At 39.3% G+C, this 14,887-nt stretch overlaps 1 protein-coding gene across 5 annotated transcripts in view; it reads right to left on the bottom strand.

Moving 5' to 3' along the window:
* Window positions 1–14,887, bottom strand: part of LOC144049184 (netrin receptor UNC5C-like) — a 197,225-nt gene that overhangs the window by 34,992 nt on the left and 147,346 nt on the right. For all 5 annotated transcript variants that reach the window (XM_077561882.1, XM_077561883.1, XM_077561885.1 and 2 more), the window contains exon 5: window positions 2,129–2,309. In XM_077561882.1, the coding sequence (XP_077418008.1) occupies window positions 2,129–2,309 (181 nt within the window). The remainder of the gene's footprint in view (window positions 1–2,128; window positions 2,310–14,887) is intronic.

Raw genomic sequence — 14,887 nt, 5'->3', positions numbered from 1 at the left:
AACGAAATTCAATAAAGTCCATTTGTGAGTGAAAAGAGACATCATAATCATTATTTCAGTAAACACAGTCAAAATTGATGGGACAGGTGGCTCTTCAGATTAAAAAAAAAAAAAAATCAGGTATGCTACTGTGATGCCCTTGCACGTGGGCAAGGAGAGCCACAGTTGTCGACACACTTTCAGCCATTAACAGGTCAAATAGTCAAAGACTATTACACTACAAAATAACCAATTTTAGCTTATACATGAGCTCAGCCGCACCCCTTAAAGGCTCACATCCACACTTGATGAAATAATGACAGTTAGAAAGTTGGCACCAGTGAGGAGCTAATTTCAAGCAGCAGATGGGACCTGGCTCAGCTAGATGAGGCAGCAGTGGTGTTTTAAATGCTGCACACAAAATGTTCCATAATCCATCCATCCATATTTTTTGTGCCTGTCCTCATTAGGGTTGCAGGTCAGCTGGAGCCAATCCAAACTGAATTTAGGGTGAGAGGCAGGGCACACCTTGGACTGTTTGCCAGCCAATCACCTAAAATACCTAAACATAAAAGCTCAACCGTGGATCTCTTGTCTCATCCATCAATTTTCTATTGTCAGTAAAAAATGTCTTGTAAAAATCAATATGGATCTGAAAATTGGTTGAAAATCAGATCTAAACCTGAACATCAGACACCACCATCACAGCTACCTCAAACATTTTTAGTATATTATCTCATAAAAAAAAAAATCCTCTAGCTTTTACCTAAATATCTTAACTCTTTCACTGCCATTGACGTTTATAGACGTCAAGTAAAAACCTACGGAGCACTGCCAATGACGTCTAAAGACGTCATCCAATTATTATTATTATTTTTTTTTGAAACGGGTGCGGGCAAGGCTTCCGGAGCTGTGGTGAAAGTTTCCAGCCGGTCTGTTGTGCCTAATGACTATTTTTGGCCCCTAGAGGGTCAGCGATGACTCTCTTTTGACAAGATCGGGTGGGGGTCAGTAGAGGCGGAGCTAGAGCGTCGAGCAGGAGATGAGAATGGAAGACAAAGGAAAAATGGCGGCCGGTCGCGAGGAGAGCGTTACAAAAGGAAAAACTGTATTTGAAACATCCACATAATTGTAAGTAGTACCACAGTTGCACACATTTGTAAATAGTTTGCGAAATTGTTTTGTCAAATTGTTACACTGTTGAATGGAAATAAACGTATTTTGCAATCAAAAAACACTTTTTCATTGTTGGTGAAAGCGTTTTACAGAAGTAAAGCACTATTTAGGTGTTTGTGGCATCATTCATGGACAAAAAGAAGTGTACAATTCACTAGAGTGCATGAAATAACATCGTTTCACAAAAAGCTCTTTTTCTCCGTTTTTTGTTTCAAAACAGAGAATTTCGGTGAAAGTAACCATTTTCTATTGTTGATTACTGAAGAACGGAATAAGGTAGAAACAAACTTTTTTTTTCTGAAGAAAGCTGAGAGTCCAATCTTTCATTTGGTAGTATGTGTGTTTCCATAGTCCAAACACAACATTTTCTGTGGACCTTGAAAGATCACTCAAAATGCTTAAATCGGCTGGCAAGTGGGGACGACCCGTTTCTGAAAACGTCTGGCAGTGAAAGAGTTAATGTTGACATCATGTCAAATATCTTTAATATAATATCTCAAAATCATTTAAAAATCATGCAAAATACCCTGTTAAATCAATAGGCTTCTTGCTTTTATTAAAACTATTAAATGTAAGAAAAGTCACTGGGTTCTTGCTTTGTAGTAAGGGGATCACATATGGTTTACAAAAAGTGCCTGGCTCTAATGGCATATGAAATAATATGACTTTTTATATGAGCCAAATACTGTATGAGCTGAAAGATTGTGAATAGTTCTTTGACCTCAACTGTCTCAAAAACTCTTTTCATATACAGTAAGTCATGTTTTATATGCTAGCACCAACCTCTCAGGGTACCTTTGAAAAAAAAAAATCAATAGGATACAGGCACTATTATTGGCCAATAGGTCCCAAAAGTTGGAAGAGGAACATCTTGGGTGGGATAAGGTTTATAATCAATGTTATGGCCTACTGTATTATAAGAATTTACAGAGAATGCAGAAGGCCAATTCCTCTATATGATAAAGACGCTTACCGTAAACGATGACGGTGGCCGTCGTGCTGCGTCTCTTGGCCACGATGTTCTTGGCCACGCACGTGTAGTTAGCCGTGTCCGACAGACGCGCTTGTTTGATGATCAGGTTGTGGTCGATGGTGATGTAGAAGTTTCTGTCCTCCGCTGGGTCGATGATCTCTTCGTTCTTTAGCCACTCCACCTGCCAGAAAGGAAAAAAAAATCAGCGGAATGCAAAATATTTATAGAGGGCCAGCCAACTTCAGAGGAAAACTTAAAGACATTTGGAAGCTTAAAAAAACGACAGGCTTCTTGCGTCAACTTTATTGAGCAAAATATGCCTCAAGCGATCTGCGCACATGAATATTTTAAATAATCAGCATCTCTGGTGTGAGTATGATGGCCTTAATTAATATTTATCATGATTTTCTGATATTGATTCTGAAAATGTACAGATTGTGCGGGGCACAGTTGTAAATGTAAAGATCCCACACAGATGGCTGGCAACAGAGAAAAGCAGGCAAGTGTCCTGAACATATGCTTTTACAAGACTCCTCGGGTGAAGGGTAGGACAGCAGGGAATATCCTATTTATGAGCCTAATCACATTTCCCGAGCGCAGTATTTACGGCGGCGAACCCTCGTAAATTCAGCCTGTCCGAGCTTTATGGCGGAGGCATAAATGTTCGCGGCGACGTTGTTCCATTCGCATTGTTTAATTTCCTTCTCGCTTCACGTTAGGAAATGGAAATCTCAGATGTGGGCAAGGGAGGAAAACAGGGCTGCTGTTATTGTGCCGGTAGTTATTCTTCAGCAACTTGATGCTCATCTTCACAGACTTGATTCTTTGGGTGACGGCAAGCTGCTTGTTCAACCTTTTGCTTTCTAATATGAAACGAAAGGTTATGCTCAACAACAAGAAAATAGAACATGCAGGCTGTGTACACCACAAATGAGAAGGAAAGTGCTACTTTGGACTGTCCAGAAATGTGAAGACTAGTTCAAGAGGAAGTACAATGAACATGAGATAAGCTACAGTAACTGGGCTATCACATCGCATTAGTTGAAGTCAGTGAACCATGAAAGGAACTGAATCTATTCATCCATTTGTGTCATCCATCCATTGCTGTCTTCGCCTAATCTTTGTGGCTCAAAAGGTGTACCCCAGGGTAAACCTCTAGAACCACTATTGTTCTTATTATATGTCAATAATCTCGGTGAGAACTAGCCATTCTATTTGACAGCCATCCTTCTATCATCCATCCATCCATCTGCCAATCCACCCATCATTGATTCCTATCTTCATCTTATTTTTGTGGTCCAAAAGGTGTACCACATGGTAAACATATAGATCTACTATTCTTATTACTGTATATGTCAATAATATCTGAAAACTAGACATTCAATTTGATATCCATCCATTTATTCAATGCTGTCTTCATCTAGTCTTTGTGGCTCAAAAGGGATACCCCAGGGTCAACCTCTGGATCCACTATTGTTCTTATTATACGTCAATAATCTCTGTGAGAACTAGCCGTTCAATTTCACATACATCCTTCTATCATACAGTATATCCATCCATTTATCCATCCGTCGACCCATTCATCATTCATTGCTATCATTGTTTTATCTTTGTGGCTCAAAAGGTGTACCCCAGGGTAAACCTCTAGAACCACCATTGTTCTTATTATAGGTCAATAATCTCGGTGAGAACTAGCCATTCTATTTGACATCCATCCTTCTATCATCCATCCATCCATTTAACCATCTGTCGATCCACCCATCATTGATTGCTATCTTCATCTTATTTTTGTGGTCCAAAAGGTGTACCACATGGTAAACATATCGATCTACTATTTTTATTACTGTATATGTCAATAATATCTGAGAACTAGACATTCAATTTGATATCCATCCATTTATTCAATGCTGTCTTCATCTAGTCTTTGTGGCTCAAAAGGGATACCCCAGGGTCAACCTCTGGATCCACTATTGTTCTTATACGTCAATAATCTCTGTGAGAACGAGCCGTTCAATTTCACATACATCCTTCTATCATACAGTATATCCATCCATTTATCCATCCGTCGACCCATTTGTCATTCATTGCTATCATTGTTTTATCTTTGTGGCTCAAAAGGTGTACCACAGGGTAAAAAAAAATCTAGATCCGCTATTGTTATATGCTAATAAAAGCTGTGAGAACTAGCCATTAAATTTGACATCCATTCTCTTATCATCCATCCAACCATCCATCCATCGCCTTAGGTATTCCTGCCCTGCCTTTATCCACCCAACCATTCATCATTACATCATATACCTTCCCACAAATCTTTTATCCATCCATCAGTTTGTCCAGCCAACTAACACAGATCGCTTCCCACAAAGGCCTCCGCTGATCCGTCAAGGCATGTGTCCATCCACTGTTATGCCCAAGCCGTCTATAATCCACCCATTCTTTCCACTCGAACAATTTTTCATGCCGTAGGTTTCCGCACGTGCTGAGGTATTCTACTCCATTACCTCCGAGTTCTTTCCCCTCCCTGCAAACACTGTTTATAAATGACTCCCAGTCAGCAAAATCAATGAGGACAAACATGCCTCCTGCACTTAAAAAGTAATTTGAACTTCAATGCCAATTAACCCCGGCAACCTTTCGCTCTCGCACTTGCTTACTGTAGCACTTTCCAAGTCTGCGTCAGAAAATGAAACAGACACAAGACGACACAAAACAATGCTCTTTGCTGCTTTATCACAGCTGTAGGGCAGAATTGTCATTTTAGCATGCAGGGCCCATTCATGCTCGGTTGGGTTCAGACAACGAGACCCCATGTGGTGGCAATACCACCGCAGCCATCGCATCATTAGCCCCAGCTGGTGTCAACCAATATGTGTGTGCAAGTGTTTGTGTGTGTAAGACAGCAGACGGTGGCTGATTGGATCAAGCCAGTCTGTGCGGGGGTGACGTATTTGTTATTTTAACTCTCGCCCCAGCATCACCTGTCTCCCCGCTTTAGGCACACAGCGTTCGACACAAAACACACAAACACAACCCACGCCCTTTGATACAATCACACACATGCACGCATGCACACACCACACACACACACACAATGTAGCTTTGGCCTTGGTTTCAACTGATACAGGATTTGTTAAAGGTTCAAGAAGAGTCCAGTCTTCTTTTCTTTGAAACAAAGGGATCATGTGCCATTCTTTTCAAAGGGAAAGTGGTTTTGCCCAGTCAGTAATAAACTTTAATCATGACTACTTATAAAGCGTTCACCAGCAAAATAAGGGTTCATTGTTGTGTTGTTGCTCTGTGTTTAGCAGTTGTGTGAAGGTATAATTATCTTCATTCTATGCAAGCCCATCTATGTCATTTTGCAATATATGTAAGCATTAAGCTAAGACTTTTGTTAGAGGAAATTCTATGGTTGATTTATTATTTTGGGATTAAATTGTGATCATAGCCAACTTCATTTTGTGATCGTCAATACTACTTTTTTTTTGCTCTTTTTCCGCCAAGCTCACCAGTATAAAGAGGAACGCTAGTTGTGGAGAGGCCAAATTAACTCTTTGACTGCCAGACGTTTTCAGAAAAGGGATGCCGTGGGTGCCAGCCGATTTAAGCATTTTTGACTGATCTTTCAAGGTCCACAGAAAATTATGTGTTTGGACTATGGAAACACACATACTACCAAATAAAAGATTGGACTCTCATCTTTCATCAGAAAAAAAAAATTGTTTCTACCTTATTCCGTTTTTCAGTAATCAACAATAGAAAATGGTTAGTTTCACCTCTGTTTTGAAAAAAAACGTCTTTTAACGTCTTTGGCACTCCTCCATAGGATTTTACTAAACGTTATTTAACGTTTTTGGCAGTCAAAGAGTTAACCAATCAGCTCCGACCCGGTCAAAAAAAGTGTTGGGCCATCCATTCAGTTTCTGCTTTCCCATCGGTTTATGAACGCTAGGCGCTAAGATAAGTTGTGCTGCACCGTTTTGGGCAATAGCTATGATCTGCGTCGGAAGTAACTAATCCTCGCCTCTGTTGCCTCAAAAAAAATTGCACTTCAAACAAGAAGCGCTATCACTAAAGGCGGACGAGTAGCTAAGCATGCAAACACACCAAGCAACAACAGAGAAGACGCAAAGATGGAGAAGCTAAGGGTAATCGCGAATGCTAATCACTAAAACAAGTGCTTAGGTGTACAGTACACTTTGACAGTGTCAAGGCTGACTAGAATTGCGATAGGTCTTGCTTTATTTAGCCATTTTGAAAACTTTGAAAAAGGACTGCCTCCACACAGCCTCTTTTATTGTCCATTAATTTTAAAGTAGTAGGTTTAAGGTTTTGATTTGTAATTTTCTGTCATGTTTGTAATTGTTACTATACATAGTAAATATTGAACAGAAGCTTGATTTTAAGCAAATTGTGAATTGAATTGAAGTTGTAATATCTGTAAGAAAAATCTGAATTTAATATTTTCTTTCATCCTTTTTCAGCCCCTACTTTGGTTGAACATTTTTGTATAACCCCAATGAGGGTAAATGGTTTGGAAAAGTCTAATTCTCCTTTGTATTATGTGTCAGTTTTACGGTTAACTTCCATTGGCAGTGCCAAATAAACATCTTCTAGCAATTTCCTCTTATTTTGGGAACTGCAAAAGCGAGAGAGTGAGATGAGTTCTCTCGAGTAACGGCGTATCGAAAGCTTGCTTCCACGTTGCCGATTCATGAAAACTAGTTGGGGAACTGCACATCCTTCCCGACGGTTCAGTCGGGATTGGCCGCGTTGTCTGGTGTGCGGCGGACTGAACATCACAACTCTACATTATGTGTGAAAACTAGTCCGATTCATTCAAATGCTTTCCGTGTTTTGTTGCTCTAAGGACAAACGTCCCATCTCCAGCTGTGCAAGATCAAGGCAAAGGCAACAGGGAACGCGTGTTAATGCACAGCGCGTTCTATCCGCCTGCATTTTTAGTGGTGGTGGCGGAACAAAAGCTTGGCTTGGATAAAAGTAGGCCACGATATGAGATATTTTGCTGCACTGGGGAGCGCTGCAAAAAAAAAAAAAAAAGAAGAAGGAAGTTCCGGAAGGCGATAAGCTTTGCGAGTGGGAACATCACAGACTGTCGCAAAAGGGGAACAACGTGAATCTTTCAAAAGCAAAACAAATGGCAGAGTTAAAAAAAAAAAAAAAAAAAAAAAAGCAGATTATAACAATCACTAAAATGTGGCATTGTGGAGATAAAATGACAAAACACACAGTGGAGAGCTTATGCAAGAATCTCTACCACCTGCAAATCACACTGTACTGAAAATGAAGTGTTGATACTGAGGATCATCCCCCTTTGATTAGCTGTATTATTTCCATCCCCGCAAGACCACAGCCGAGTGGCTTAAAGAGCTCTCTTCGCCAGTGATTAGCCTTGCCCGTGTATGAGTGTGTGCGTACGCGTGTGTGGGTGGGTACTGAGCGGGCGTGGTGCGCTCTAATAATCCCAACAAGCCACCCAGGAAGATTTGTCACTTCATTTCATGCCGGAATGACACTCGAGTGCTGGAATGCGCAGGTGATAGAGCAGGAGGAGCCACGCTCACTTTTCGACGTGCAAACTTTTGCAAATGAGCCCACAGTGGCACAGTACCGGTATTTAAAGTTGAAGAAAGTTAGTTTGAGTTTTTCAATGGCTGAGAGGGCCGATACATGGATTTATGGTGTTGTTATTGGCCAATGAAAAGCATGTCGCCTATCTCCCAAATGGTTCATCTTTTATCAGTAAAGCAATAAAAAGACACAAAATATGGATATGTGGCTTGCTAATGAAAAAAAAAAAATAATAATAATTTAATTTTAACACATCAAAATATTTTCCTTTTTATATAATAAGAGATACCAGAGTACAAACACATAAAAAAAGAGGAACATGTAGAGGTTGCAGACCAATGAAAATCATGTATTTACAAGTCATATTTTTCCTTAAATTTGTTTTCATAAAACAGTCAAAGAAAACACTTATTGAAAGTTTTTTATATGGTAAAAAAATGTAAATATTTTTAGATGTCACACTCAAATGAAAAGCCTTCACCAGCACATTTAGGGAGTTAATGTATTTTTTTTTATATATATAAAACTACAATGGATTTAAAATGTTCCATGGTATCTAAAGATATCAATGCCCCCCCCCAAAAAATTTTTTTAGATACTGTTCATTTACTCTATAGTTTAGTAATGACACCAAGTACCAACTAAACTCTAAAATGACCTCATTATTGTAGTGATATTGCAACTTTTTTTTTTTTTTTTTTTTTTTACTGAATACCGTATGAAGACTTTATTGTCATATCATTTCAACAGTAAGTATACTGCACTGGAAACACCTATTAAAAAAATTTTTTTTTAAAGATGAAGTCAAGTCAAACATTTTCTTTACAATAATATTATGTTCTGTACGACCCAACTATCCTAAACAATGTATTTTGATTAATATTTCATTTTTGGAATGCGAAATAAGCAGCAAAATACACCCTTTTTATCGTCTCGGGGGCGGCCATTTTGTCCTGTATTGCCACTTGCCATCCTCTAAAAATGACATCACACTGCCTAAAGGCTCAGATTGTGAATGTCACATGACCACACCCAGCAAAGAGGGGAGCCATGATTGGTCGTTATCTGAGCTCTGAGGCACTATGATGTCATTTTCAGTAGACAGCAAATGGCAAAATCAAACCAAATATTAATCAGAATACCATGTTTTGATTATTGGAGGTCCATGAATCATATTAGTTATTATCTTATTATATATATAATTTTTACTTGGAACCCCCCCCCCCCCCCCCCCGATGGCACAAATGACAAACCACAATGCAGTGGGGGAACACACACATGCCCACGCTCTTAATAAATGACTAACATGATCCCGATCCTCAAGAGTCAGGGGGGAAAAATCCAGTCAGCGAGAAAAGAATCAAGCGAGAGCTAAAGGAGAGAGAAGAAAGCGCAAGGGTCCAGAAATAGTCACGGAAGGTGATGGAGGTGTCACAACGGACAGAGTGGAGTCATTTGAGAGGATGCGGCGAGCGGAAAAGACAGAACTAGGGGAGTGAGAGATGAGCGCTGGCGAGCCAACACCATCCGTCTTTCGCCTCCACTCGCGTCACCTCTCCTTAGCAAATAAAAAGACAATTGTGTGTGTGTGTTATCGCCGACAGATGCTAAGCAAACACATCAGCCGCATCCCGATGTGTGGCACTAAGTAGAATAGTAATCAAGCCCTTCATTAGTGAGCTAACAAAGGCCATTACTGCCTAATCAACACTCTTCAAACTCAATCGGGGAAAGCTAATAGAAATTTAATCCAATGGCGCGCATGAATTCAACTAATGTGCATGTGTTTGTGTTTGCACAAAATCATAATACAATGAAGTTCGTCGTCTGTACTCCCACTTTTTCGCATTGTAGCAATCATGAGTTTTTACATTACACTGTACCTACATGATTTTTATCGGACCTCAACATGTTTCACCTCTTCGAAATATTTTTAAAATTGTACATAAAATATTTCACCACAAAAATTTGGAACTACAGTACATGTTTTTTCTAGTAAACATTATTGATATTAATTGGGCAATATCGTTCCAACATACTGCAAAGTCATTCCGCCGTATCGATGAAGTTGTTCGAAAGCATTGATAAAATCCTTCAAATGTCGTTCAATCGTACTGCAAAGTTGTTCGGGCGTCTTGATAAAGTCGTTTGGAAAAACTGCAAAGTCGTTCAAATGCACTGATAAAGCATTCCAACGTATTCAAAAGTCATTCAAACGTCCTGCAAAGTTGTATCGATAAAGTTGTTCAAACGTCTTGATGTAGTCATTCGAACGTCCTGCGTAGTTGCTCCAAAATATTGATAAAGCGTTTTGATAAAATCGTTCTAACGTCTTGGTAAAGTCGCTCGAACGTACTGGTAAAATTTAGGCCAAATGCTAAAACAACATTTTTTCCCAGTGTCATAGGTTATTTTCCCATAATGCCACAATTATGCATTGGAAATAACCTGTGCCATTATGGGAAAACATGAAATGTTTTTAGTAATTAATAAAAATAATAATAATTAACGACTTTGCAGTATGTTCAAACGACATAGCTCAGTGGAAACTTTGGCAGTTTCACACTTCCGTACTTTTCAATGGAAAGTGACGTCAACATTAAAAATAAAAAAAATAAAATGTTTATGGATACCAAAAAAAAAAAAAAGAAGACAGTAGGCTATTCCCTGCCAGTTAAAATGATGCCATGAGATATAAGTGCCTTAAATCACAAAGTCCATTTGCACTCAACCAATTGCAGTTTAACAAGAGCAGGTGAAAATCAGGTGTCTAAATTAGTGGACTTACAGATGTGAAATATGATGGATGCCCCAGGCTACATTTAAAGCAAGATTAAGCTAATGACGACAGCGGCCCGAGCGTCTTTTATGAAGTGAGTGTGTGCTATTTGACGTCCATTTTAATTGGCCATATGTGCCGTGGTGTCTCGAGGGGGGTTTTTGGACCGTCCCGCTGCCCTGGTGACACGCTCCAAATGGACCGCGGCTGCAACAACGCAACGCGGGTTAGGTGAGCGTCAGGGTGGGATTTCAGGGGAGTGCTGACAGTTTAATTAATGAGATCTGCGCGAGTGACGTGAAGATCCAATTAAAGTGCGCTGACATTATTGGGTTGCCATAGCGACTACCACTGATGTCTTTTGCACAGAGGACTATTAGGGCCACACTAAAAATAAAAACATTATAAAATAGCACCAACGCACATAAAGTTACAGAATGAAAGAGTACGGATCTGAGAATAAAGTCTTTTTTTAATTGAGAAAATGGCGATATGATATGTTATAAAAGGCAATTTATTCATTATTTTAAAAAAATCAAATTTCAAGAGGGTGAAGTCAATATGTTACATGAAAAACACTCAGAATTTAGGGAAAAATGTAAGAAAAAAACATGAGAAAAGTCGGAATTGTCCAAGAATAATGTGATATTACAAAAACGTTCAATTTTAAGTGAAAAAAGCTGATCTGAAAACAAATGTGACAAAAAAAAAATAGAGCAGTTATAAAGGATAGTATGAGTATTGTTATAATATTATTTAGAAACAATATTATTTAGAAAAACATGAGGAGAAAATCAGTAAGGAGATTTGATTCTATTAGGGGGAAAAAAAACAGAAAATATGAGAATAAAATTGTAATACTATTAGGGAAATTAAAACTATGACAATATATCATAATTTGAGTGAAAATATATTGTTATTAAATAATTATTATTAAAAACACATTTACATGAGATTCAAGCATACTATATATTTTTTAAATGCAGCAAACAGCAAAAATAAAACGATTATGAGAAAACAGAAAATGTCATAACTTTAAATTTTAGAAAAAAAGTTTTATTTTAAATTTTAAATTATTTCAGAATATTTTTGTTAGTCACAAGAAAAAAACAATACTATGAAAATTCCTAAAAATGTTATGAACATAAAATTCAATATTACAAGAGAGATGGATTGTAACTATGATTTACTATTTTTTTTAATACAAAAATAAAACAATATTACAATCATATTTGCAGTAGTTAAAATAGGTACCTACAAAATAAATGCTTACACTTTGATGATAATACAGTCGTAATATTATGACAAAATACATTTACTTTTTTTTTTATTGACAGTTTTTGAATGACCAAATATCCTTTTGCCTCGCATTGCTCATGCATCAATCACAGAAGGAGCAGTTCCAAAAGCGTGACACTAGATTCCCTGCCACTTCTCGACTTCTCCCCAGCAAACTGTCACATTGCAACTCATAGATTGGATCCTCATACATTTTCTCTAATCTAATAGAATAAAGCATAAAAAAAGGACAGCGGTATAATTCTCTGAGGTGCGTGCATATTGTAAGCACAGCTCCCACATGGTGTGCTCTTCAAAGAGCCTCTCATCCAGGAATAAAAACATATTGCAGGGAAATGCAATGGATAGGGAAGAGCAAATAATTCCCAAAGTAAGCCGAACAGTACCAGCGCTCTCCAAGGTGTCCCGCCGCCGACAGAACTAGGACACATGAGGACACCCGCTTGGACTGGGACGTGCCTTTAGAGACCTATTTATAACCCAGTCGGTGCACCGCCCATGAAAGATGTATGGCTCTCTTTCTCACAACACACACACATACAATATATCAGTGTTATTTTACACTAGCAACACCGACTTTGCGACTGTAAACGAGAACCGGTACCTTTTGTTTGGTGTGAGGCACAAAAAGCAGCACCTTTGTAGCCGAGTGCTAAACATGAAGCGGAAAATGGCAGGCAGGAGATGTGAGAAGGGAAGAAAAAAAAGCGCCGGGAGAGGAAATAGTGAGAGGAGGGGAGCAGAGATAAATGAGAGAGGAAATGGGAGGAAAGGAGAGGGGAGAAGAGATTGACAAGGGGAGCGGAGATGTAGGAAAAGAAGAAAAGATTGAGGAGGGATGAAAAGAATGAGGGGGCAAGGAGATGAAATACTAGAAGAGGAGAGTAGTGAGAGGAGTCCAAGGGAGGAATAAAAGAGGAAGGGGACGAAAGGAAAGGGGTAAAGAGAAGAGTGAGGAGAAAAGGAGTTGAGAATGAGTTAAGAAAAGTATAGCAAAAATAATGACAAGAAGAGAAGAGAGGAATGACAAAGGAAAGGAAAGAAAGGGGGAGGAGAGGAAAAGAATGAGAAAAGTTAAGCGAGAGGAAAGGGGGGATGAAAGGAAAGAGGAGAGACAAGAGAGTAACAAATTAACAATGGAAGGAAGGAAGAAAGGAGTGAGGGAAAGAGAACAGAAAACAATGACAGAAGAGGAGAGGTTAGAAATAAGGAAAGAAGAGGTAAGGATATGAACGTGAGACAAAAGAAAAACAAGGAATGATGTAAGAGAAGAAGAAAAGGGCAAGGGGAGAAAACAACAGGAGAAAAGAGATGGAGAGATTAGGAATGACAAGAAAATGGAGTGAGGGGGGAAGAGGCAAGAAAAAAGATGAGTGAGGTAAGCAAAGAAGAAAGAAGAGAAGCAGTGGCACGAGGACAGGACAGATACCCCCCCCCCCCCTCTTATTTTATAATGGATTTCACCAGCATTGCTTCACATTCACACGCGCATGCTCACACCTTTTCTCCCCACTCAGCAACCTCCATCCTTCTTTCCCTAATTGCGCACATTGTATGGAAATACTGCCTGCTCTCCACCATTCATTTATCCCTTTCATTCATTCCTCTCTCTCTTTCCTTCCTTCCTTCCTTCCTTCCTCCCTCTATACATGTTGACATTGTCTCCAGTCTCTTAATGGATCACCCACACATATCAGCTCCTCGCCTCTTCCTCCTCCTCCATAATCACCTCACTAACGCTCTATCGCTCGTCCCCGGTTGCCGTGGAAATACTTCTTTTCTCTCTGTGTCTCCCCGCCGCCGACCTTCTCTTAAGATTGGTCGCCATCCATCTCTGCCTCCCCTCGCTCGCGCTCGCTCTCTTTACTCTTGAATGTTGACACGAGACGATGAGTCCAATAGATCACTGGGAAACATCTGCACCTGTGTTGAATCTCCCAGGTGTGTGCGTGTGTGTGCATGTGTGACCTCCTTTCGAGATGAACAACTTCCTCTTCTGGCCTGCCATCAGCTCTTCTCTCGTTCACTTTTTTGAGATTGCCAACTAGTGAGCCAATAATGAATAGATTCACTAGTTAAGTATTGTTCAATAGACTGTATTAACTACTCCTGAGGTGGTGGCTTGAGCTTGCCAAATAGTGAGCCACTGACTAACAGAATAGATTCATTAGTAAAATATTGTTTAAGCATGCAGTGACGACTCACATTGCTGTGGTGACTTGAACTTGCCAAATAGTGAACTGAAAAAAACCCCACTAGTAAGGTATCATTTAATAGGATTAATTGACTAGTGTTGGCGGTGGCTTGAACTTGCCACATAGTGAGCTACTGACTGACAGAATAGATTCATTAATTAAGTATTGTTTAAGCATGCAGTGTGCATTGCAGTGGCGGCTCGATCTTGCCAAATAGTGAGCCGCCGCCTAATAGAATAGATTCACTAGTAGTAAAGTATAAATTAACAGAATACATTGACTAGTGCAGTGGTGGTGGCTGTAACTTGCCAAATAATGAGCCACAAGCTGATACAATATTTTTGCCAAATAGTGAGCCACTGACTAATAGAATAGATTCACTAGTGCCGTAGTAAAGTATAATTTAACACAATGCATTGATTAGTGTAGTAGTGGTGGCTGTAACTTGCCAAATAATGAGCCACAAGCTGATACAATAGCTACATTACGTATCGTTTAATAGAATGCATTGACTAAAGTTGATGTGGTGGCTTGAACTTGCCACATAGTGAGCTACTGACTGACAGAATAAATTCATTAGTTAAGTATTGTTTAAGCATGCAGTGTGCATTGCAGTGGCGGCTCGATCTTGCCAAATAGTGAGCCGCCGCCTAATAGAATAGATCCACTAGTAGTAAAGTATAAGTTAACAGAATACATTGACTAGTGCAGTGGTGGTGGCTGTAACTTGCCAAATAATGAGCCACAAGCTGATACAATATTTTTGCCAAATAGTGAGCCACTGACTAATAGAATAGATTCACTAGTACCGTAGTAAAGTATAATTTAACACAATGCATTGACTAGTGTAGTAGTGGTGGCTGTAACTTGCCAAATAATGAGCCACAAGCTGAT

This window comes from Vanacampus margaritifer, chromosome 3, assembly GCF_051991255.1.
Source record: "Vanacampus margaritifer isolate UIUO_Vmar chromosome 3, RoL_Vmar_1.0, whole genome shotgun sequence".
Taxonomy (NCBI): Eukaryota; Metazoa; Chordata; class Actinopteri; order Syngnathiformes; family Syngnathidae; genus Vanacampus; species Vanacampus margaritifer.
This window is presented reverse-complemented; position numbering and strand designations above follow the sequence as displayed.